This window comes from Apium graveolens, chromosome 6 (genome assembly GCF_009905375.1).
Source record: "Apium graveolens cultivar Ventura chromosome 6, ASM990537v1, whole genome shotgun sequence".
NCBI lineage: Eukaryota > Viridiplantae > Streptophyta > Magnoliopsida > Apiales > Apiaceae > Apium > Apium graveolens.
Window position 1 is genome coordinate 42,298,369 of NC_133652.1, and position 27,736 is coordinate 42,326,104.

Sequence of the window (27,736 nt, forward strand, 5' to 3'; positions counted from 1 at the left end):
AAGTTTCAGTTCCCTTTTTAAATAATCATTTAGAACCCTTGATTGGATAACTTTATCTTTCCATTTCATATTAATACGAGTGATCAGCCTGTACCGACCTCCATCCGGTCTTTAAGGTACCAATCGGCATAATTTCAGCCTTAAGTTGGACTAGCCCCGCTAGCCTCTTACCATGACTGGACTAGTCCCACTAGCCTCTTATGTCCCAATCCAATCCATCAGGAATTCATTTGGAAAACCTTGAGTTGGAAAAACAAATAGGTTTTCTAAAATTCATTTTATCATTACCAAGCATTTGAAATCATTCGGACTCATTCAAGTCAAAACTCATTCTTAATTCAGATTTTAAGGAAACAAAGTTCAGGGAGTGATTCAAAGATAAACAAGGAACAATTCATAAGGATTCTGTATCAAGGATAACAAGGCACTAAATTAGAAGGATCAACATCTGTTTAGGGATCAATAGGGTGATTAGGAGGAACAGGGTATCATTAAACAGGGTTAACAAAGATAATCAGAGGGTTCAATATATATATCAAGGCTCAATACATAATTTGAACAGAAAGGACAGATTATCAAAGGGTTGAATCATTAAGTTTATCAATAACGGTTTATCAAGAACAAAGGCAGGGTATCTCAAATCAATATCAGGGTTTCATAATTAAACAGTTCAATACTCTACATGGTATGAACAACATTCTCTTTATAACCATTTACACAAGTAATCAGAGTTACTTGCCTGAATTTGCTTTCCTGAAGGTTGAACTACTGCCACCTAGTAAATCATTTCCTTTCCTAGCCTGAATGCCCTCACGCTCCGAATCTACAATAAAACCAAAACCTTAATCAGATTCTCAACTCTCGTTCCCAGAACGATTACTATTTACGCTAATCCTATCAAACGATTGGCCTTAACTATACGAGTATAGTTACACAAATACATATATCATATAATATACTTCGTTCTTACCCTTTCCAAGTATTCAACGAACAACTTATATCTTAAAATACACTTTTAATTCGACTTTAAACCAAATCAAGCAACCACAACTCACATGAGTACACATTTCATTCAAAACTCAATTCCATAATCATAACACTACTTATAACCGTTTAGAATCAAGGCGACTAATTCCTCCTTTTTAAAATTCTATAATTCGAATCAAAAATAGCAAATAAGCAAACATTTTTCACATGCAATCACCTAGTTATCTTCTATAATCAAATCCATCACTTAAACTTGAATTTGACTTCTTAAAAATCATGGTCCATTCGGCCCTACTATAAATACCAATCAAAATCAATCAATTTTTCATACCAAATCCACATAAACTCATAAACAATCATTTAGTCATGTAATCCAACTTAATATTCTTATAAAACAACTATACCATTCGAATTTCTTAAGAAATACAATATACATCTTTAATTTGATCTTACAAATGACATGCAAGAGTATTTTCATGGTTTAAACCTAAATCCCAGTTGATTCAAGCAAGGATAACACACCAAGTTGCTATCTTTTTCTTTATTAAGCAATAATTCAGACCAAACATAACACAATCCCGCATGCATACTCGATTTTAACCTTTAATTCAATTTAGGCCCTTAGTTGATCCATCAATTTCAAAAAAAACTATCAAACAATCATTTTTATCAACCAAAATCAATTTATTATTTGATAACCCAAAACCCTATTCGGCTTTTACACTAATCAACACATGCATGGACAATTTCGACCCTTTACACTACCAATCACTCTAATCAAACAATAATTTCTAAGATTAAACATTAACAACTCATTTTCATCAACTAACATCAACTTAATTCTCTTAAAAATCAAAACCCATTCGGGTGTTTTCAAGATTAACACATGCAACAATCAAAAGAACAAGTTTTGGTATAGTAGAGCTCAGTGTTTACATCATCACTCACCACCGGTTCACCGGAGTTCATCACCGGTGGCGGTGGCTTCACGGTGGTGCCCTCATTCGAGGGTGTCCAACCACGAAACCCCCGTTTTCCATCAATTACTCAAAATAACTAACATGCGCATCTTCTATATCATTCATTTACAAGAAATCATGCTTAAACAAGATGATATCAACAAGAACAATAAGAACCAAGTGGTTCTCGGGTGAACACACACACATCGAGCACACATCTACATGCAAGTAGATATACACACATGCACACTCTTCTACCTACATATAGGTGTTTATCAAGAAGATTTAGGGATGATTGGTGAGATTAAACAAGGAAAAGAGAGGTATACCGCGAGAGATAGAAGAAAGTCGAGAGAGAAAGAGAGTGAGAGTGTTCGAGAGAGAAAGAGAGAAAAGAGAGAAGAGAAAGTGAGTGCACGGGAGGAAGAGAAAGAAAAAGAAAGGGAAGTGGGTTTATATACCACTTAAAAACAAGGGCAAATTTGTAATCTACTAATTCCCTTTCTATCTCTTTTGTTCCTTTTCTTTTTACTCAAATGTAGCAAAAATCAAATATAAAGTATATCTCTCTCGGGAAGTCGAGAATTATTGAAAATGACAATTTTAATACGTAGGCCTCGAAATTAGCTTTTTAACCATTACTCATAATAGATTTTGGAGCAGACGGTTGATTTTATATGAATTTCGCAAGCTTGCTTTAATAATATCATTTTCCACATAAAATCAATTTAAAAATGCAAAGACCAACAAATAAATCCACTGATCATTTTTAAAAAGACTCTGGGACTACTACGAAGATATCAGAACAAATCCCATGTTTTTATCTTACTCGAATGATTTTATAAAAATGCGCGAAGGTTAATTAAACCTTTCTTTAAATCACGTAATTCCTTTAAAATTCACAAAAACTGTCACAGAACACATAGCCATGCACACAGACAACAATCTCACATATATAATCACATAACAACTCAAGTCCGATCATAAAATTTATCCCTCTTTAATCTTTATCCTCTTTTACGCACGGGTCACGTTCAGCCTGACGGCCCGATGCTCAGCGTTTCGATTACGCTTCTCATTATCTTTACCAATCAACACGTCACTTAGGACGAAATACTTTATTTACATATTCATTTCATTTAATCACACAAAATTCATATTTTATACTCTTTAACTCCTTATTAGGACGGGTTCCGTTCTACCTGACGGCCCGACACCACAGCTTAACTTCTAAGCTGACTCTTTAAATTGGAACGTTTTTATCTACGCTCCTATATTCTAATATACAGAAAAGACAATTAATCAGCACTTAGTCACATAATTATAATCACATCTCATAACACATACTTTTTTTACTTAATTACGTCGCAAAATCCTCAGTCGTCACTGATGTGCCCACAAATCACTAATGTTACCTTGTTCTAAATTAACCTTCTTGTTGATGTCAATCTGTACCAATTCCTTAACATCAAACCCCTTGGCCTTCTCAGAAGCGTTGAGGACATGCTTTTCACTTGCAAATTCACGATACTTGCAAGTGAGCCTACTCTTTCAGAAAGAGCACTAACCTTTTTCAAGTTGGCCTCTATGATCATTTTTTAAAGGTTAAAATGTTATCCAGCATACTTTAAAACCTTTTCAGCTCTTTTCTTCCTCTATCCTGGCAACGTTTTTTGAGTTCTCTTGTCTAAAGGAAAAGAGCGTAAGTCAATAAAAGAGGCGCGAAATGTAAAGAAGAAAGGGAGGACGCGTCCTAGGCCTAAGACGCGTCATAAGATTACTTACTTGGGTCCAAATTGAAACGAAATCGAGCTCTATTCACATCAAAAATATGGAAGAATGGTTCCTTTCAATCCCTCTTGTGGCTGATCTTGCCCTTATTGAAATCTTTATTGTTGAGCCATTTATTAACAACAAGGAAGTGATATCCGGGAATGGACTTCCTGATACTAAAGAAAAAGCTAAACTCCTTCATGAAGGGCGCACCCAACTTCAAATCATGATACATCATATAAAGGGACCATAATAACTTATAGGAGTTTGGAGAAAGTTGTATAGGAGTACATCATACCATTTTAAAATTTTCTTTATGTATGAATGTAAAGGCGCGCCCACACCCAAAGAAAGCAGCTTTGGACTTAACTTCATCCCGGGGATTCTGATATTTTTGACAAAGATATAAGGTCTCATTTTATGAAGAGGGCATGCCCAAATACCCTCATCATCATAGTACTTCATACTCCACCTGATTTTCAAGTCACTAGCGGTGGAGTTGAGACCAACACTTACGAGCTTCTTCTCATTCCTCCCTCAAACATTCTTTTTTTATTCTGGAAGATCTTCAATCTTCTTCAAGTCAAAGTCTAGTTTTATATTCTTTGGTTCCCAATGTTAAAAAGGGGGATCAGACTTTTAAGGGGAACAAGGATATTGACCAGGGATTCTTCTTCTGAACTCCTCTTCGCTACAAGGTGATGGCACGTCCGGAGACTGCGACGTATCCTCATTGTTTGGCGCATCCTCATTTTCCTGTTGTTCTAAAAATGGTGGACTGTATGACTTAGGATCAGACTCAACCACTTGAGGTTGAGATTTGTGGGATGATGAAACTACCTCGTCACCACTTCAATCATTTATAGCTGATATGTGGAAACTGGGGGAAGTCCTTTTTCGTTTAAGTTTTTTCTTCCCTAACCTCGAGCTAAGAGGAACTTCATCGATAGAATCGTGGATAGAAGTAGACATGATAGAACCAGTAAATTTAATTTTTTTCAAAAACATGAGTCTCAACTTCAAGGAAAGAACTAGTTTTGTGGAATTCAGGCAATCTTGGGATGAACGAGATGGAGGATGGGGAATCAAAACCTAATCGTTTGTTGAAATCTTCGAAGAGATGAGAAGGAGAGGATGAAGACGCGCCCTCGCCTTCCAGCTGAAACAAGAAAATAAAAATACTAAAAGCGCTCTGCATAACTTAAAAGAAAGACAAGTATAAAAAGAGATGAAGATCACGTTAAAGGGGAAGACGGGTCTTAGTGTATGAAGCTCAAGGGAAAAAATTAAGCGTCCACATGAAGGACGCGTCTTGCTAGAAAAATGTACATGTATTGTAATGAGGTTTAACTAGAAGTTCAACGCAGCTAAGGTGGAAATTAGTTAAAAGGTGAAGTTAACATGGCTGAGGAAGCGTTCTAAGATGAAGACGCGTCACCCACGGTTATACAAGAATACCAATCAATTATTTCAATTTGGGGAAGTACATCTTACCCTAGAAACATGAGACTAATAATCAAAAAGTAAAATATACAGATTTAACAGATATATACACATAAATATACAACCAATTATAAAGAAAAGTCGAGATGAAATGAAGAACACAAATCATTTTTTGCACATTATGGACTAGTTAAGGGATGCAATTGAAAAATGAAGTGAAAATTATGTACCTTGTGAGTTGTAAAGGCGATTTAACAGAAAGATTCAAAGAATGAGTGATGGAATGGTCGGATTCTGGACTTGAACTTCTTACAGTGGCGGCAACAACGATTTTCGGGAGAAAAAAATGGTAAAACTAGGGGTCTTATCTTATTAGTGTATTTATAGGCAAAATGAAAAAGGGAGAAAGGTGACGTGGGCAACAGCTGTCAGTAATGGTAAACTTTGAAAGATGTTTTGGTAGATGGATGACGCGCCCAAAGTTGACGACACGCCCTCATGATAATAGGGGAATAATATAAATTTTTGCTAAGAATCAAGGATTAAAATTCCAATTTTGTTTCCAACTTCATATGAAATTGGGGGGGGGGGGTAGTTGTTATAGCCAAAATTTGGCAATGAATCATCTTGGGTCAATTAGAATTAATATGGGGCAAAACGGTGAAGAATTAGATCTTAGGATGCAATGCATGAAGGGAGAACGCGTCATAAGGGTAAAACGCGCCCTCATTGGGTGAAATGAGTAATATGAGTTAAGTGGATGAGATATTACAATGCAATAAGAAGTTTGTGCATTACATGAGGTGAGGACGTGTCCTAGCCTAGGGAGATGCATGGTTTTTTATTCATTTGAATGGTTGGGCTTGTTCTCATCTAGGACAAGGAAAACAAGGACAACTTAGGACAAGAAAAACATGGAAAGAGCAATGAAGGTCATCTCTACTAACATATTTGTTGCGTATACTCTTTGAAGAATTTCATCATTGAGTCAGTCAAGGAGGGGGATGTCCGTGAAAAAACTTGAAGGCCTACAGGGATATGCCTGATGATTGAAGGTAGATTCAATGGATGTCCTCATTGGGGATGCGGGGTTTAACATTGTTGTGTGCTTTGGGAGCTCTGTTCTTGTATTTAATGGATGTCCTCGTTGGAGAACTTTAGAGTCATCCTACACTTTGCACCCAAAAGTGTGGGATCACCTATTCTGTTATTTGGTGGGTTATCCTCATTCGGGGGACAGGGATGCGTCCGATATTTGGGGTGAACCGTGGTAATAAATGCGTACGTAAATCAAGGAAAATAGTTGTACCGGAGTATTATCCTTTCGTAGGGAGATGCACTACCCGTGAAGTTTATGGATGAGTCTTGGGCCTTCACGATTAGACCTCATTGTTGGACATTCCTAAAACTAACGAAAAACGAATTCTGGAAGGACTTCAGCTAGGCATTGGAATGAAAGTATAATCCCATTAGATTTCTTGTTCTCTAATAACTACGTCATGCTTGATCCCTATAAAAAGGGTAAGTAGGCACATTGAAAGGGGTTGAAAGTTGAGAGTTAAAAAAGGACCACCACTAACCATAATCAATTTCAACCACCAATTAACACACATCAACACACGCACCTCTTGATGTTCGGCAAAAAACCATCATCATATATCTTGTTTCCGACATGAAATCTCAAATTTTATTATAACCAGATTCCTCTGTCAACAATATTGATAAAGGAATCGCTGGTATGCACCTTTCATCATGGTCATTAAAAATATGTGAAATTATATCAATATCCTATTCCATCTTTTCATTGTTAATTATATCATTCACTTTGAAACTTTTTCTTTTTCTTCAGATATAATTCGAAAATCCTCCTCGTATGATCACACCATATGCCAATATTAGTTCTATTACTCATTCTCCATAATAATATACATTATTCTGAACTCCAAATACTTTAAAAAATAAAATTATATTTCAATGATGACGCTAAGATATTACCAGTAAGATAGTGCTAATCTTTTTTTTACCCACAAATGTAATTCGCATTCATGTTTATCTGCCTAGAATAACGTCATTCAAAATCAACGTATCCATTACAATAATCACTTAAAATTATATAAAACTATGACTAACAATTTACAGTGATCATCGTACATATTACTAATAACGTTAAATATAATATTCAAAATGACACTTACTTGCATGAACATCAAAGATTGTCATTTACTATTACTTTATCGTAGTAACAAATATAGATGAACAAAAATTCGATTAAACTATAAAATCAACCCAACCCATCCCTTATTTAGGCCAAAAAAAATCGACCCATTCGAAACCAGAAAACTAGTGGATTCATAATTTGTTAATCCGAATAGATTGGGATGGGTCGGGATATATTAAATATTAATCCTCACACAACCCGACCCGTGTATGTAATATGATATTATTTTTTAAATCTCCTATCTAATATTTTGTTTTATTGTATAGTTGTTTTATATTTCTGTGATAAATATGGGTTTTCTAAAATTTTACTTTTTTAGCATTCAGATGAGTTAACTTACTAACTTTGTATTGTAAATTTAATGTAAATTTAGAGACCATACATTATTTTACTAACCAAATTTCAACTATAAACATTTGTATTAAAAAATAAACTCCTATATGAGACCCCATTAATCCGATTTGACCCAACTCAATTTATAAAAATTAGAGTTAAGTTGAACATATATTTTTCGTTTTATAAGTTTAATAATGCATGGACGATGGGACCTGAACTGAATGGGACTATTCAAATAGTTTGAGTGTTACTTTTAAAATTTGGACAAAGCCATACTGTCTGGACGTGTGCGGGACGACTGCACCTCCAAATTATATCTGGATGGTTCAAATAATCTTTTATCCACTTTACCATTCACCTGTACCCACTTTGCTAGCTTTTATGTACACATATTATGTTTATCATCATTATTGTTTCTTCAAGTTATCTTTGTTCTAAAATAAAATATTGTTCTATTTCAAATTTAAATTATCACTAGCTTAAAACGCATGTAGATGCACGGATCACACAGATTTTTTTTAAAATATATAATTTTTTTAAAAAAATTGAATGTAATTTTTAATTTTGTTCATTTAAAACTTTAAATGATCTGATTTCATAATAATAATATTAGTTGACGTATATGTTCATAATTTTTCAGAATATTTAAATTTATTTAAAATGATAGCATTGGTAAGGAGGGAAATGTTATTATAACAAAATTATTATTTTATTGAGGATAAAAATATAATGTATTCATTATGTTGGGACTTTAAAAAAATATTATTTTGAACATGTTGATTACATAATCGATTAATAGTAATTCTATAAAAGATTTTTGAAAAAGACAATATTAATGATTGAACGATATAGTTTTATTGATAATTTTATGTGTATTTTTAAAAAATAATATTTATATGTTAATTAAAATTTGATTTTTAGTTCACATCAATAGGATACGAATTATACTCAGTCTAATATTAATTTGATTTATCTCGGATCAAAATTTTTTATTATTTTATTTTAACCTGATGCCCATACACCGACCAAATCAAACTAATTATTTTTTAGTTTAATTTTAATTTATTTTACGTGTGGATCAATAAGATAATTTTATTTTAGACTGAATAATTAGTATATATTATTTTATTTTTGTTGGTCGAATTGTAATTTTATTTTAGTTTTGTGTTTGTCTAATCAATTGTATAATATATTTTTTTATTCTGGATAAATTAAATATATTATTTTGTTTATTCAAGTTCATTTGTATAATTTTTTTAGGAGGGCTAATAGTATTATTATTTTATCAAAACCCGATTCACATGACATATCAACTAAATCTTAATAATTATATTTAATTTACTTATTAATTTATCTGAAATAACAAATTAAAATAATATAGAACTCGATATGAATTAAAATATAAATTGGTAGAAGAAGTTGAATTTAATATAAATTATAATTATATAGAATTCGATATAAAATAGAACTGAGATAGGGAAAGTAATAGAGGAAATTGACTTCAATATGAATTAGAATTAGAATTGATAGACCCAATAATTAGAATTGAAATAATTAAATAAGGGTAATTAAGTAATTTAACCAAATACCGACCGACCGACTACCAAACTTTTAATGTTTCGTCAATTATAATATAGTATAGATTATACAAATTATTTATATATCGTACATATATTTAATCAAATGAAAGTATTGTAGTGTATGTATTACGTTTTTGTTCGGGAACATTTTCAATTATTAATTTGTTTTCAAAAGTAATTTTATTACTTGAAAAGACATATGTACAAATTTTATTAAAAATATATTATATTTACATCACATAACCATTTTTAATATATATCCTAAAAAATATAAATAATATTTTATTAAATAAATTGTAATTATCACCATTCACATAACTGGAAAAATATATTTATCAAATGATATTAACTATTCAGTGTTCAGATTTATCATTCATTCAAAATTTTAACCATTCGGAAATTGTTATTAAGATTTAACAAATGATCCCTTAGAGCAAGTCCAATGCAAGATGTAAAATAGTTATAATTATTGCTATAATTTGGCATAAAAAAATGTCATTTTGTGCTAAAACAAAACTCCAACTACAATGTTAGATATATTTTGAAACCAAATATTTTCTTATTTACATAAATTTTGTCACTTTGCCCTGAGTTACATTTAAAATACAAAAACATGCATCTTATTTGTAATAGGACGTTCTATTTTTTTATCTAATAATAAGAATGGAAATAGCCCTTCGTCTTTTTGTGCATCTAGGATAAAAATATTTGCATTTATGCATATATGCATCATTGGTTCTAAATTTGAAATCAATAATGCATTTATGTATCTAGTCACATCATCATAATTATGCATTTATGTTATAATTATTGCTATAATTTGGCACCAAAAAGTATATTTTAATGCTAAAATAAAACTTCAACTCCAATGCGAGATGCATTTTGAAACAAAATATTTCATAATTTACCTAAATTTTGTCACGTTTTCCTAAGTTTCATTTAAAACACTACAATATTCATCACATTTGTAGTAGTTTGATCATGCGGGTAGATGGATAAATGTATCATTAATTTTAAATTTAAAATCAATAATGCATATATATAACTTTTTTTGAATTAAAAATTTTGACATTTAATTTCAAATCATACAATGAACTTGCTTAAAAGCTTTGACGAGTGACTTTTACGGGTACCGGTACTAAAAATGATTTAATCAAAATGTATACGGACATTAATTTCAAATTTTGAACTATGAAGCTGCCCTGAAATATGTCATCGGCCCGTTACAAAATTGGGAAAGTATAAGACCTTGACCTCAACAGATGAAAAACCAAAATCAACTCTAAATCCAAAATCTACGTCTCCTAATAATAATAAAAATCACAAATAAAAAAATAAAATGACCCGCCGCGTTGTATGTTTCATCACGTCTCCTCGTAGAGGTCTGTGAGGGACAAACCAAATAAAAGTCATCGCATCACTTTAACTACTCTCAACCTTCTTCAATCCCCACCTATACGCACAACATACATATATTCTTCTTACATACAATTCCACATCTATTGTTTTCTTATTCACCGACATTAATCTCTCATCTCTTCTCTTTTTTAATCTCCTACTGAATTTAATTCCATAATTCACCTAGGGTTTTCAATTTTATTCCATTCTTTTTTTAATTAGGGTTTCGATGATGATTGCTGATAATACTAATAATAATATTCATATTGATAGTTTAGATACTTTTTGTTTTGATGAAGATGCTGATTCGGATAGGCTTTGTTTCGATATTGATACCTTTTGGGAAATCATTGATGACGCCAACAACGATAATCTCAATTCTTCTTCTCAGGTGTTTTTTTGTGTGTTAATTGTTTGCAGTTTTTGTAGATCCAGTTGTTTTTTGTGTATTTGGAATGTTTTTTGATTTGGTTGTTTTTTTCGATTGTGAGAATTGTTGTTTTCGGAAATTAATTTATAGTTGAGGTGGTAGGTTAGAGTGGAGATATGTGATTGTGATGTGGATTCGGTTAAATAATGCGCGGTTGGATTTAATGAAGTTCTGATTGCGCGGTTGAATTTATTGAAGTCCCGGTATTTTTTGCGCGCTTGAATTTGATTCAGTGACAGGTGTTTTCTGTGATATTATGAAATTGGTTATGTGGGTGGGTGTTTTGGGTTATGGGGGAGTTGCTGCTGAGTAGACGAGGGGTACTTGAAGACAGTTTGGAGAATCAATTTGTAGTTCGGATTTGAGAGAAAACTAAAACTTTACCACTAGCTGAGTTTCCTACTAGTGGGGATCATCCGCTTGCATAGAAATAAGATCAGTTGTGTCTTGGCTGTCGTGTTTATCATGCTCGAGAATTTGTTAGTCCTGCTTTAGCTTTTTACATAATCTGGATTTTTAGTGCAACAAGCTAGAAAGTAGGAACTTCTGTTCAATTCACATTCCACAATGAGGATATTGGAAGTATGATGAAAATTTACATTTTTCACTCCATTTTAATATAGGTGTTAAGGTCTATCAAGTAAAAAGTGCAACTGCAAATGCCGTATCCAGAGTATTAAATAAAGATATGAGAATCGATTCTGTTACTATAATTGACTTTCATTTTTTCAATTATCTCGAGTCATGAGAGTACGTGTTATTCCTTTTTCCGGGTCTTTAAATGCTAATTACCTGATTAATATCCCTGTACTAGTAGGTAAACCCTCGCTTTATGCGAGTGGATATCATTATTGCATATTGATAAATGATAACTAATTGTCCTATATACTCCATTTATGACTGTTCTAATTTTTATTAGTTGGTTTTGCCATATTGTAGCCGAAGTTACACTTTCCTCTGAGATTCTTAGAATAGGATAGGATACAAAGAAGTTTACTGAAACTATAGGGTTTCACTTTTGCCTAATGAACTTGTGTTTTTTCTACTTTCCCATTCTTGCAAATCTTGTATATCTTTTTTTGTGCTAATTGAAAATATACACCCATTTTGCCTTTTGCCTAATGAGAGTACGTGTTATTCCTTTTTCCGGGTCTTTAAATGCTAATTACCTGATTAATATCCCTGTACTAGTAGGTAAACCCTCGCTTTATGCGAGTGGATATCATTATTGCATATTGATAAATGATAACTAATTGTCCTATATACTCCATTTATGACTGTTCTAATTTTTATTAGTTGGTTTTGCCATATTGTAGCCGAAGTTACACTTTCCTCTGAGATTCTTAGAATAGGATAGGATACAAAGAAGTTTACTGAAACTATAGGGTTTCACTTTTGCCTAATGAACTTGTGTTTTTTCTACTTTCCCATTCTTGCAAATCTTGTATATCTTTTTTTGTGCTAATTGAAAATATACACCCATTTTGCCTTTGACAAGGCTTGAATCCTCAATCTCTGTAAAGGGAGTGGGGGCTCTAGTCTAGACCAAGAGGCCTTGAATTTAAACAATTTTTTTTTTAAAATTAGGTAAGTTAATAATTTCCTTCTTCCCTTGGATACTTACATGTGTTTTTCTTTCAGACTAAACCAGAGGATTCACCGGTAGAAATTGTGTCTCAAGGTGAGTCAGCTTTAAATGTTCTTTAATTTTATGGTCTAATGTTAATTAATTTGGTTTTTTTACTTCAGTCTTGATTAATATATATGTCACCGAAGAACGATATGATAGGCTAAATTGTAATCTAGGATATCTTTTCTTGTTTTAACCATTATTTCTCGGACTGGTAATAGAATGTTTGAAATTGGAAGTGCCACCTTCACTTGGGATTGACGGATCAGGATCTGATGCATGTTCCTTTTCATACAACTCAGAAGCTTCCGATCCTAGGGCTGGAAGTTCAGAAGGTTCGTCAAACTCTGCTGGGAAGTCGGTAATAATTGACGGTGAAAATCAATATCATTATGATCAAAATGGTACTCCCAAATGTACCTTACCTGGAAGTTTTGCAGACTGGAAATTTAAAATACCTTCTTATTGTAGCGAAGGTATAAATCTTGAGTTGCAAATAAACTTAATTTATTCAATTTTGCTTTCTTTCCGTGTTTCAGATATCGGAAGACATTAGAAAAATTCTGATTTTAGATATTGAAAACTCTAATTTTCAAGCAATGCAAATATAACTTAAATATGGGAAAATGATACATATACTGTATCTTCCTAATGTCCAGTACAAGTCTTTCTATTTCATTTGATGTTAGTTGTTGATTGTATGTCAATTGTGTTTTTGACTTCAACTTGGATTGAACTCGGGTGTTCTGATGATTCAGGTCTGACTCACAACTTGTCTACAGAGAACTCTGAAATTACATATGGATCATATGGTGATTTAGTGGACAGTAATGCACATACCCTTGGAGCACCACACATAGAGGAATCTGTTGCTGTGAATGCTTCATTATCTTCGCAGAGTGCATTCTATTCAGAATTTAGGGATTATGGATTCGAAGGCATAAACTTTCCCGTCTCGGAAAACCCTGAGGCTATGGAATTCTATGATCAGAATAATATTGGTCCGGGTACATATTTTGATCCCCCAGTACAGTGTTCTACTGAAAATTTTAATAATCAATATGTTGACAACAATGTGGAGATGGTGGCTTATGTAAATGATGACTTCGAGATGCTTCAGAGTCATGGTAAATGTTCGGAAGATACAGTGAAATTTGAGTCGCCTCTAGAAATTACTGGTGGAACATTCTCAGCAGCTCCGGATACGATGAAATCTGGTATCAGTATAATGAAAGACAATAAAAGAGGCCCGGATTACATCTTGCCAAATTATAGAATTTCAGTTGATAATACTGATTTTGACCAAACAGTTGCCAAGACATACCCGTCACAGATTATGCCCGAGATGACATCAAATTCGTGTAGAAACAAGCAAGCCATTCGTGTGAAGGATGAAATTAGTAGGTTCCGAAATGTGACTATAAATGGTGCTGTAGGCAGAAAATTTTCTGGTGTTAATGATAAAATTGATATCAAGAAGCAAGCATTTCACTTTAAGAATGAAGAGAAGGATGAGTGGTATTCAACACAGGGCAGTACCAATAGTACTTCTGTGGATCTGGATGATGTGGCTGAAAGGAATCCTTGTGAGATGACTGGTGGATTGTACGCAATTAAAGGTCTAAGACAACCCCTTACTGGTAAGCTGGCTTCCAATATATGTAAAAATCAGTTGATTGCAAAGGATGAAACAAGTGATGTATATTTCACATCTAGTAAAGCTAACCATTCTCTTGGAAAAGATGACAGTTGTATGATTCTTAGTCCATTTGATGACAGTCCTCGTCTAGATAGTTTGAAACGACCTTGTCTCAAGCAATCTAAACAGTTAGTTTCTCCAAAGGAAGTTATGGATACTAGATGGGCTCAGTCTCATAGTAGGGATTCTTATTCCTTGAAAGCTAGACACCAGACAGTTCATCCTGATTCATGGGTGCAGAAATCTCATGTTAATGATGATCCTGATATATGTATTCTTGAAGATTTGAGTGAACCTGCACGCCGACATCAACCGTCAATGAATGTTAAGTTAAATATTCCATCACGAAGCTCTTCGTTAATTGAGTCCCACAATCACAGTGATGTAGGTGGTGCGAGACTTAAGACGAAAGATGAGAGACTTATTTTTCGTGCTGCAGTGCAGGTGAGCTTTTGTATTCTTGTTTAACATTGCATTATTTGCTGTGGGAGAGTGGTAACTGTCTGTTGTATTACCAGTCTGTAAAATTATATTTTGTGAAGCATCTTTTGATGCTCACGTCTTTACATACATCGCTTATTTGTGGTTTAAACTCTCCTAAACTTTCTGTTGGCACTACTTACGCAATATGGCAGCTAAAGCCTGAGGGCTAAAAGTAATCAACCTTGAGGCAGTTCAAATATGTTGGGGAAAGGGGATAAGAGGGTACAAACAAGAATTTCAGAGTTACTTTTCAGATGACTGAGCATTTGTATGGGGTGAGAAATGTATATAATTATATTGGGGGGGGGGGGCGTATTACTATTTGAGAGATCACATCGGAAGACGGTCAACTCTTGAAAGTGAGAAAATTGAAATGTGACAAGGTCACACCTATACATCATTTTAAGCTCAATTTATTAGTCTATATCATTTATGAATTCGGAATTTGGTAGTTAATTCCTAGCCGCTATCTGCTTAATATCAAAGAAAATCTTATCGTTTCACACTAATTTGGCAAAAATTTAATCTGGCTGGGAAGTGAAGTTTTTGAGATTAATGTCAAACATATATTGAGCATGTTTAGCTCTTCGTTTCCTCTTATGTTTTATAACAGAAGGGAAGTACCTCTCGGGGTACTTATTTCTATTACAAGATGACCCAAACAATAACATTATTTGTCTCTTTTATTGTTGTTTTTTACTGTACTTTCTACTCACTCGAGGGTAAATTTGCTTGAAATGGTAATATTTTGAAAACTTATGAATTAATGCATGATTATTATAAATTTCAAAATTTTATGTTGACTTTGTTTGTTTTCGAATGTCAAAACTGCTTACTATAACCGTTAGGTCTTTATGTCATACAGGTTTCACGATTTTTTGGGTTTCTTGCATTAAAATATTTATTCTTTGAATTCTGTTTGCCTTGATTGTGCAATTGTAGGATATATATCAGCCGAATTCTGAAGCTAATCCACCTGATGGTCTCTTGGCGGTCCCTCTTTTAAAGCACCAGGTCTGTAAATAGAAGTTCAGTATAATTCTTTCAGGACATGATTTAGAAAGAAATCTAGAAGTTTCATCGTCTATCTACCTGTAGTACTAGAAGGATTTTTAAAGTTTAGTTTGACCTTTTAAGGTCAAATTGACCAAATTTAAAATTTTAAATAGAAATGTATTACTTTTAATTTTTCATGATTAAAATATTGAAGTAGTGTAAATTTTCATCTTAAAGACGGTCAATTAGAACAAAAGAAATCAAATTAGATAAAATAATTGGACGGGTAGAGCAGGTATCAAGTTATGGAGTATAAAGAATTATGCCATTATCCTGTCATCGTAATTATCAGTTGCTCTTACATTCTCGTAAAGTTGAATTTTGGAAGGTCTTGAATATATGAATAAAAAATAAACTTTCATTTAATTATATGTAAATTTGAATTGCGGACATACTAGTATTTTCAACATGCTTGAAATATAAAGAAGTTGTGTCAGATACTTTAAATTATTTTTAGATTGAATCATATAAATCCCTTATAGAAAAGGTAAAAGGTTCCGCCACTATTATGTCTTTCTGAAATCACTTGTACTTGTGTTTTTTATCTTTTTATATTTTTGTCCTCTAAATAGTATAATGTGGCCTTTTAGGTATGTCATTCAATTTAGACGCCTCTCATTTCTTTCACCTTTTTTGCTCTTCAATTGGGTTCTCTGGGACTTTCTTAATCGAAATTAGTTGATATTTTTAACAGCGAATTGCTTTATCATGGATGGTCCAAAAGGAGACGAATAGCGAACACTGCTCCGGAGGAATTTTAGCAGATGATCAGGTTAGTTTTCTTTCAGTTTTCATACTCCCTCCATTGTAATTATTCCAAAGGAAAATTAAAGAATATGATCTTCCATATTGTAATTATAAACAAGAAACTTTGTCTTGTGGTCAACATAAATAGGACAGGAATCTATCTTTGTCTTTGCAATGCACTGTGAGAAACTAGCTCTTCATGTTCTGTGTTTTTAAGATATTCACCATGGCAGGGGTTGGGCAAAACAATATCAACCATTGCACTTATATTAAAGGAGAGATCTCCATCTTCGAAAATTTGTTCAGTTAAGAAACAGAATATGGATATGATAAATCTTGATGATGATGACGACGGCACTCCTGGGCTTAGCTTGCCAAATCAGGGCAATGTTTCTTGTCCTGTAATTGAAGACCCATCTGTGCAACAAAAAGTTAGGCCAGCTGCTGGAACATTGATTGTTTGTCCAACAAGTGTTCTTCGACAGTGGTCTGAAGAGTTGCTTCATAAAGTAAGCAGCAAAGCTAATCTTTCAGTATTAACATATCATGGGGGAAACAGAACGAAGGATCCTTTAGAGCTGGCGAAATATGATATTGTCCTGACCACATATGCAATTGTTAGCATGGAGGTACCAAAGCAGCCACTTAATGATAAAGACGAAGAAGAGTTAGGAAGGAAAAGTCACCTCCAACCAGTGGGACATCCATCCACTAAGAAAAGAAAATATCCTCCTAGTGAGAGATCTCTAAAGGGTAAGAAGGGTGATAGTGAATCTGAATCTGTTACTGGCCCTCTTGGCAAAGTTAGGTGGTTTAGGATAGTTTTGGATGAGGCCCAAAGCATTAAGAATTATAAGACACAAGTTGCTAGGGCTTGTTGGGGCCTTCGTGCGAAACGTAGGTGGTGCTTATCAGGCACCCCTATCCAGAATTCGATTGATGATTTGTACAGCTACTTCAGATTTCTCAAGTATGACCCATATGCTGTATTTAAGTACTTCGTCTCCAAAATAAAAGGTCCTATCCAGAAGAATCCAGCTGATGGATACAGAAAATTACAAGCTGTCTTGAAGACAATAATGCTACGTCGCACGAAAGGTAAGTTCAATGGAAATACTTGTATGTCCTTGCAAGGCCTTTGTGCCAACTGCTCGTAATTGATAAACACTGGACTTGTCTTGTAGCAGTCCAGTTGCTTTTAATACTTCTTTGTTGAATACATACATGCTGCAAGGACCCATTTTTATATTTGTCGGTAAATGTTGGCCATAGGGACATTTCTTGATGGAGAACCAATAATAAATCTTCCTCCCAAAACCGTAGTGCTGAAAAAAGTGGATTTTACGATGGAAGAGAGAGATTTCTATACTACACTGGAGGCTGAATCACGAGCTCAATTTGCAGTATGTTTTAACTTTTTAGTAGTTTTTGGTATATTTTTGCAGATGCTAGATCTCTTGTGGTTCTGCTTCTTTGTTTTCTCTATACATTTGCTTAAAATTTATTTGTTGTTTCAGGAATATGAAGCTGCTGGAACTGTAAAACAAAATTATGTTAATATTTTGTTGATGCTTCTGCGCCTTCGGCAAGCTTGTGACCACCCTCTTCTTGTAAGAGGATGTGGTTCTAGTTCCGCTTGGTTCTCTTCTGTTGAGATGGCAAAGAAACTATCTCCAGAGAAGCGAACTTCTCTGTTAACCTGCTTGGAAGCCTCGTTAGCAATATGTGGCATATGCAATGTATGTAGCATTTTAGCCCCCCTCGATATCTATCCCTTTGTTGTTAGTATAGACATGCAATTTGTTTTATGCACAGATCCTCAATAAATCTTTGCGTTTTACTCTTTTTGATGTCTTTGGTTTAAAATTTTGTTTTTTTCTAAAAAAAATTTTTGACGGAGATTTATGTATATCTTTTATTATTTAGATGTTGATTTATGTAACCGGCATGGCTTCTTTCAGTAGTATAATATGGTTGTGCTTTGGATTGCCCGCAGCCTATAAACTCTTTTGATAGACTGAAAAAAATAATTGGTTTTATCTATGTTGTGTGACCTTTGCCTCTCTCTTGTAGAAAATTAAAGGGTGCTGCAATGTTTGGACTATTGGGTCCCATTGATGTAAGGCATACACTATACACAGTTTAAAAGAAGCGCTATCACTTATCTGGATAATTTAAAATCCATTAAGTTCGTTATTTTGAATTTGTACATAATTCTTTTATGAGTATTGTGACATTGGGTAGACACTAGACATCATATGGGATTTTTTAATTGGTTCTCGAAAAATCTGTAGAAATCTGCCATACAATAACAAAAAATAAAACTTATGTCCTTTGAATGTTTACCATCTTATAGATATAAATCCGTATATGTATGGTTGGATGGAGCAGTCTATTGTTCAAACAGGCTTTAGTTTTTTGTTTGCAAATATACGAATTACCACATTATTAAAGTGCTTAAGATGTTCTAACAAGAAGTGTCATTCCCTTCTATAAAAGATACTACTAAATTTGTTATGAAAACAAGAGATCTTGATTCCTGATGTATGGAGTCATCCTTTCTTTAAAGGATATTTCTAGTTTCTAGTGACAATAAGAGAACACAATTCCTGATAACTACTTGCATCTGTAATTCTATACAAGTTAAATTTAAACAATACTCGGAAAAATACATGATTGATCATACCCATCCATGTATCATCTCATGCTTTTATTGTGCATGTTGTACTATTAGAGGTTTCATGGATATGAAAATCTGCAGATTGTTATGGTGGAATATGTGTTAGAAACAGTAAATTGCTTAGGTTAATGTTGTGTGTTAAGAATTATGATTGTGCCTGCAATGTATTGATAAGTTAAGAAGGTAGTGGTTTATTCCCTTCTCCTTATTCTGAAATTATAGTCTTGTAGTACTGGCCTCTGCATTCCTTTTCAGTGAAGTGTTGGGTTATATGCTTAAGGACTAATTGATATCTATACTAAACTATAATTACGGGAACAGGGTATATTTTGCTTCAACGGTTATCCCTATATTTTGCTTATTAAAAATAAAAATAAATAGTGTTATACACATGATGAGTTCAAAAAAAAAAAGGTGTTATACACATGATAAGCTACTAAATTACTAAACTACTTAGATATAGTCTCCTTATCCCGCTAGCAAAACTTATCCTACGAAAGCACAGTTTCTTCCTAATTCTTTTTATTATAAATCTATAATTATTATATATATAAATATACTAAAAATATTATATGATTGGATTAATAAAAATTTATAAATATTTAAATATTAACGGAATCAGTGCATCGCACGGGATTTAAGCTAGTATGCTTAAGGACTAATTGATATCTTATAGTCTTCTGAAATTATAGTCTTGTAGTATTGGCCTCTGCATTCCTTTTCAGTTAAGTGTTGGGTCATATGCTTAAGGACTAATTGATATCTTATATTTTTCTAGGATCCACCTGAAGATGCTGTTGTTACGAGCTGTAAACATGTATTTTGCAATCAATGCATATGTGAACACTTGTCAGGTGATGACAATCACTGTCCTACGAGAAACTGCAAAGTTCGCCTCAGTGTATCATCTGTCTTTTCTAAAGCGACTCTAAAGACATCTATTTCTGAAGGCACGGGGAGTGTTACCGATTATTTTGATTCACTGCCAGCTGAGACAGTTCAGCCTTGTTCAGAAGGTGGCCCATTTGATTCATCCAAAATCAAAGCTGCTGTTGAGGTTCTGCAATCCCTGTCCAAACCTCAATCAATGCATGTAACTGGTTCTTCGATGACTATTAATGGCGGTGTTCATAATAATGGAAATATAGATTTGGATAGTGGTTCAAGTAGTTTGGTTTCATCAGCGGGAGAGAAAGCCATTGTATTTTCTCAGTGGACGAGGATGCTTGATCTGCTTGAAGCTTGTCTTAAAGACTCTTCTATCAATTACAGGAGGCTTGATGGAACAATGTCAGTAATAGCCCGAGATAAAGCCGTGAAGGATTTTAATACTCAACCAGAGGTTAGGACTAAGTTGGAAATATGCTGTGAGGATGCATTTTTTTTTTGTTTGTGCTTCTTAGTTATCGTATTTACCAGTATTTTCTATTATTGCATTAGATTTAGTATTAAGGGCATTTGTGTTAACAGTTGAGTTTTTAGCATGGGGAGCACTCCGTGGCTGGCTGTATCTTCAGTCTCTTAAGTCTTGGGCATTCTGACACCTGCTAACCTCTATATCTAGTAGTTAAAATCATTTTGAGATTGGCAAGTAATAAGTATAATTTTGGCTGTTTGTTGGCAATGGTTTCATAATTTTATAAGAGACTTGCTTTGGTACTAGTAAAATAGGATCTGGTCTTGAGATTTTGTTGTTTCTCATTTCCTATTCTTCAAGGACTTGTATGTCAAGCTACTTCACTTTCTGCTTAAGCTATTATAATATTATATTAAAGCTGAGATTTACTGGTTTCATATATCTTTTAGGTAACTGTTATTATTATGTCTCTTAAAGCTGCAAGTCTTGGGTTGAACATGGTTGCTGCGTGTCATGTCCTTCTCCTGGACCTTTGGTGGAATCCTACCACTGAGGATCAGGCAGTTGACAGAGCCCATCGGATTGGGCAGACTCGTCCAGTTTCAGTATTGCGCTTAACTGTAAAAGACACTGTAGAGGATCGGATTTTAGCGCTCCAGGTACTTTTCTTGTCTTCCTGTAATTCTTTATGCTGCACCTGAATTTTTCTTCTCAGTGTGTGTATAGAAATGTTACAGAACTCGATATTATTAAATTTATTTAGTCTATATATCTTTCTCTATCTATTATTTTGACCTATAATTTATATACAATTTTTTGATCATTTCAGTTATTCAGCTTAGGTCTGATAATAATTTTATTAAGTTTCTATATTTTTAACTTCTTTTTCTCATGTGTTAACTTGGGATAAAAAAACAGCTGTTTTAGGCACCTCAGGATGGGCAGTAGAATGGAAGTAGTATTACAACATCAGTAGTAATAAATTTTGTAAAATTAAAGATTAAATTGAGATTGTATATTAGTGCAGGGGTAGTTGAGTCATTTCGGTGTAAGAGCACACACACACACACACACACACACACATATATATATATATAAACCTGTATATATATGAACACGACGATACTTGCTTTAGAGCAGCTTTTCCAATTAACGTGCCCGGAAGGAGCTTAGTTTTGTAAGCTTGTAGAGGGAGTGCCTGGATTAGATTTGCTAAAGACGAGGTCCTGTTATTATTGCTTTAGCAAAGGAACTTGGACAAAGCAATTTGCAGTAAATTAGTTTGGCTACCTAATTAGGTGTTAGGATACACCTGAAGAACTTGGCTTCCATTTAAACCCTGGGAGCAACAACGAAGTATGGTACTTCAGTTTCATTGAGAAGATTACTTACATCTTTGTCGAATTTGGCAAATTAGATTGATTTTATTAATTTCCTCTAAAACTCGTAATTTTCATGGTATTAGTATGTAGTTCATTCCTTCATTGGTTGAATATATTGTTGTCAGTATTTGGCTGTTCTGTTGCTTTTGGTTTATTTAGTTATCAGCAAGTGCATATGCAATGCTGTTGTGTTGCTTCAGTTTATCTGCTTGTATGAAGATCTGATTGCATGGAAGTCCTAGATTCCGTTTTTACATGTATCTATTTCTTCTTCCAGTCAAGTGCTAAGAGATTCATGTTTTTTTGGTGGTGTAGCAAAAGAAAAGAGAGATGGTTGCATCTGCGTTCGGAGAGGATGAGTCCGGTAGTCGTCAAACTCGTCTTACTGTAGAGGATTTGCAGTACCTATTCAATGTATAATTCGGGATTCATTCTAGGAGAACTTTGTCACCCAACATGTGTTTCAGTGGATTCTTTAATGGGCAAGAATTAGCAGTGTCTGGCAGCAGATCAAAATTACCTTCCCTGATGAAGCCTATTCTGTGGAGAGATTCTGAGTAGCAGGTAATCATAGCCTTCATTGGGAAATGGTGTATTGTGTTATAGAGTATGGGTTAGTTATAATTCTGATAAATAGTTCCAGCAGTCGATCATTTGTATAGGATTGAGAAGTTCATAGATTACACCAGCTGGCGAGAGGCAATTTTATCCACAGATAGTCAGATACAATCATCTGAATTGTACATGGCATGAATGTTTTTCCGGCTGACACAAAATATAGATATCGTAGTTTGATTTGTTAGAATATTGCAATTTTCCCCATCTGGTGTTTGTTTATTCCCATCCTACTCACCAGAAGTATTGCAAATTTTCAATTGGTCATGACTCATGAGTGGTGAATTCTGCTCTATATATTAAAAGTTGCTACAAACTGAACATTGCTTGTACAGTTTAAGAATTATATGGCTTGTTTGTTCACCATGACTATCTGAATTATTCCATCATTTTTTAATCCAACATTTACTGTTTCTATTTTTATTTTTACCTTTTAAAACAATAAATGTTTTAATAGATAGTGAGTAGTATTCATTTGCTTGGATAATAAAAGATGCATCTTCAGCTACGGATTCTGCAGTTGTGTTTTAGCATCATTTTGTAAGGTTTGCAGATCTTGACCTAAAATTTGTATATTATTTGCCTAACCATTAGTGTAAAAAGTGTAAGAATCATTTATACACTTGTCCTGGTAACAAATAGAAGCATGAAGTAAATATATTGTGACTTGCTGCTTTGGTAACGTCCTTCTGTGATAGCGGTTTAATATTGTTATTTCCAATAAAACTAATAATAATTATTTGTTAATCATTGAACAATTCTGGAATTGCTTTTTTTTACAGGGAATCAACAACCTTTTTGACTGACATTCGTTACATAATCATAATCAATAATATTTTCGATATATATATATAATTATAAGAGTAAAGTTCTATGGAGTCCACATTTAATTGGAGTCATCGGAGTCCATATATGTTCTGCAAGTAAAATATAGCTTAAAATATTGCAAAACATATTATTTTTCGACAAACATCACTATTCTATCAAAAATCTTGTAGATTGCATACATTTTACAAGCAGAACATTGCAAAAATATATATTCTACAAAACATGTTTACTTTGCAGAATATAAATGTTCATGTTGCAGAACATATTGCAGAACATACATATTGTACCGTAAATATATGAGATTTGCATGATTTTGTTGAAGTTATGCTATTTGTGTAACATGTTTCGCAAAATAACACGTTTTACAATATATTTTATTTACAGAACGTAGATGGACTCCGAGGACTCCGATAAAAAGGTGGACTCCATAGAACTCAGCCCATAATTATAAATATATGTTAAAAAAATAAAATGATGTATATCGATAAATTAATAAATTTTTAATATATCGATAGATTAATAAATTATAATTTACCAATTAATTAATAATATTTTTTGGTACCGAGAATATTAATTTATTAAGGTTTAACTGCAGAATATCTAGCAACTGAGCATAATTGACGACAAACGGACAAAGACGATAGTCCAGCAAGAGATGATGACTAATTTATCGGAAAAAATGATAAGGGCGATAAATGAGAGAAAAAATGAAGATGAGCCAATAAAAGGATTAGAAACTAAAAGGATTAACATATCGTTGAAAATACTTCATCAAAAACTACATCTGACAATTCGTTTATATCATATATTTTTTGTCATATATTTCAGTATACTTCAAGGTCAATCACAGACCGGCATGTTAAGGATTCGTGTCATTTCGTGTCATGTTTTTCGTTTAAAATTGAATATTAATATTAATTAAAATAAATAAATATATATATAAGATTTTTAGGTAATTTTTTAACGATTATATTAAAAAAATATTTAGATCACATTTATAAACATAATTTTATTTTAAAAATAAATATGCATATATCTATTATGAATATACATATATTCATTATAAACATAAACACTAAAAACATTTATTTCGTATTATAATATTTATTTATTTCGTATTATTAGATATATTTATAATATATCTTAAGTAATTATTTAATTATAATATTTATTTATTTCGTATATTTCGTTTCGTATCGTGTACTCGAAGGGAAAACACAAAATTGACTCTAAATCTCGATCGTGTACTTTCCGTGTTCATTTATTTTCATATCATGTATTAAAAATACAAACATAAACACTAAAAACATTAATTTTTTGTATCATTTCGTGTCTTGTAAATCGTACGTGTACAAAATTGACCGGTCTATCAAAACTATACATATGTGAGGAAATTTTCCGTTCCACTTTCTCTCTCGTCATCTCATTTTTTAAATATAGATTTGAAGAGAAATTGCCGTATTATTTTCTTAAAAATTCCTGAATACACCTTAAAGAAAATAAATAACTACAAAATTTTCCCTTTCTTCTCTAAATTTAAATTAGGAAATATAATGTTAAAAATGAGTTTTTTTACAAGAAATATGAAGTTGGAACTAATTTTAGCATTGCACCCGTAAATTGTCTAATCTCCTTCTATATATTAAATGGCAACCAAAGGCAAATTGAGCCATTTTATTAATTGTGAAGTTACGAATTTGCCCTTTAATTTTAAAAAATTACACAAACACCACACTTATATAATTTACTCTAAAAATAAGAAGAACTTGTGTACACACAAGTAACCTTTACCCTCCGATTGATAAATTGGATGTCTCTGTTAGAATAATACAAATCCATCCCTTCCACCCCCGACATTTCTCACAATTTATTAGGGACACGAAAGTAAATTTATGTCCCAAAGAAGGCCGCCCGTTATCCACTCTTCAACCCATAAATGGGCTTTCGAGTGAGAGGGAGTGTTAGAATAATACAATATCCTGGTAAGGGCGATCCTTTAACACCTTAAGATTTTAGAGTAACTGGTTCTTAACGGTCTCTACCACGGTGCTGCATAGATCATTGAGTTCACTTTTAAAATCTTTTTAGATAAGCTACATTCTCTCTTTATATCATATTTTTATTATTATTTTAACTTTGAGTAAGTCAAATGTTACTTTATATTATTTATGTAATTCCAATTTTTCAGTTTCCTTAGTTTTACTTATAATTATATATCAATCATCTTGATAATTTTTATTGCACTTGAATTTTTATGATTAAATAGATATTAATTATATTTTTATTTTTTGTATAATAAAATTTTTCTTTTTATACTTTTGAATTAGTCAAATTTTGATAGGGATGTAGAATGAGGTAAAATCGAACATTCTTCAACTCAAGTTTGTCATCAAAATATTTTTTCATATCCAGATTAGGTTTACCTCTATTTTATTCGGATATAAGTCAATCTCATGTATAACACAATTAAGGTTTAAACTGATATCAACTAATATATATATATATATATATATATATATATAGTACCATCTTTAATTATACTACATAGATAAACATTAATCTAAAATTTTTGAATTTTCTACTAGCTATCAATTCTATAAAAAAAGTTACACCAACTTGTATCATATTTTTAATTATTATTTTAAATTTTGAGTAAGTAAAATGTTACTTTAAATAATTTATGTAACTCCCATTTTTTAGTTTTCTTAGTTTTACTTGTAATTATATATCAATCATCTTGATAATTTATGCACTTGACTTTTTATGATTAAATAAATATTAATTATATTATATTTTTATTTTTTGTAGAATAATTTTTTTATTTTTATACATTTGAGTTAGTCAAATTTTGATAGGGATGTAGAATGAGGTAAAATCGAATATTCTTCTACTCAAGTTTGTCATCAAAATATATGTATCCAAAATATATAAAATTTAATCAAACTAATAAAAAATTATTTTTTAAAATAATATGTAACCTTTGAAAATATAATATAAATAAATTATAAAATAGCAAAATCGCTATAAATTATATTTTTGTTATAAACTTATAATGATATATACTCATAATTATATGCAAGAAATTATTTAAATACAGGCCCGTAACTCGTACGGGCTATTACGCTAGTATTTATTTTATATGCAATAAATATCTTCTCCCAAACTTTACAATTTTTCAAACTATGACCTCTGTTATAGAAATCAACCGATTTTAACTATGACTAGTCCTAGTGCAACATTTAACTGCCGTTACATAGCACGTCCCCTACATCATTATTTCATTGCAGCTAATGCAATAAAACATTGCTGGAGTACGTTATTTAAAATGTAACGGTTTTTGCCCGTTTTATTTTTCTAATTTTTTTTTTGTTAAAATAAATTTTTAAATATTTTTTTGAACTTATATTTTGATATTTTTGAAATAATATTTTAAACTAAAATATTTAAATTAAATATTGAATTTAAAATTTTTGAGTGAAAAAGTTTTTTTTAATTATTTGTTCGAAATAGTATTTTTGAATTTTTATTATAACGAAATATTGTGAGTTTTATGTTTTTTTTTATATTGTGAGTTTTATGTTTTTTTTATTTTTCTTGTACTTGTCCAATTTAATTTATCAATTTTTAATTTATAGTAAACGAATATAATGCAAAAAATTGAAAATGTGGAAAACTAAAAAATATGAAATTTTATCGATTTTTCCTTACCTGTAAAAAAATATAAAACAACTCAGCTCCAAAATGCTAAACACTTTTTCGTGACAAATAAATAAATACTCTCTGCCACCTACAACATTGTTTCATTGTGGCTAGTGCAATGAAATATTGTCATGTTTTAAATGTAAAGGTTCTTGCCCGCTTTATTTTTTCTAATTTATTTTTTTTGTTAAAAATGAGTTTTAAAATATTTTTTCAAACTTATATTTTGATATTTTTGGATTAATATTTTAAACTAAAATATTTAAATTAAATATTGAATTTAAATTTTTTTAGTGAAAAGGTATTTTTTTTTAATTATTTGTTCGAAATAGTATTTTCGAATTTTTATTATAACGGAATATTGTGAGTTTTATATTTTTTTTTTAATTTTTTTGTGCTTGTCCAATTTAATTTATCAATTTTTAATTTATAGTAA

General features: G+C 32.1%; 1 protein-coding gene across 3 annotated transcripts; it reads left to right on the plus strand.

The window, feature by feature from the left end:
* The first annotated feature begins 10,649 nt into the window (after positions 1-10,649).
* On the plus strand, positions 10,650-23,136 carry LOC141666432 (helicase-like transcription factor CHR28). 3 transcript variants are annotated; one of them, XM_074472433.1, is made up of 13 exons: positions 10,650-11,085; positions 12,766-12,805; positions 12,976-13,230; positions 13,513-14,394; positions 14,497-14,897; positions 15,879-15,950; positions 16,687-16,764; positions 16,973-17,837; positions 18,012-18,142; positions 18,257-18,478; positions 20,198-20,761; positions 21,226-21,435; positions 22,474-23,136. In XM_074472433.1, the coding sequence occupies exons 1-13, from the start codon at positions 10,924-10,926 to the stop codon at positions 22,576-22,578; spliced, it is 3,987 nt and encodes a 1,328-aa protein (XP_074328534.1). In that variant the 5' UTR covers positions 10,650-10,923; the 3' UTR covers positions 22,579-23,136. The 3 variants fall into 3 exon arrangements, with proteins under 3 accessions (XP_074328534.1, XP_074328532.1, XP_074328533.1); XM_074472431.1 differs by having other exon boundaries at positions 13,513-14,897; XM_074472432.1 differs by having other exon boundaries at positions 12,994-13,230; positions 13,513-14,897.
* Positions 23,137-27,736: the final 4,600 nt, after the last annotated feature.

Excerpts from the sequence above, each read along its gene's own strand:
- LOC141666432 (XM_074472431.1), top strand. The coding sequence starts at position 10,924 with ATGATGATTGCTGATAATACTAATAATAATATTCATATTGATAGTTTA. Across the intron at positions 14,898-15,878 it reads TTTTTCGTGCTGCAGTGCAG|GATATATATCAGCCGAATTC; the intron begins GTGAGCTTTTGT and ends GTGCAATTGTAG. Across the intron at positions 15,951-16,686 it reads TCCCTCTTTTAAAGCACCAG|CGAATTGCTTTATCATGGAT; the intron begins GTCTGTAAATAG and ends TATTTTTAACAG.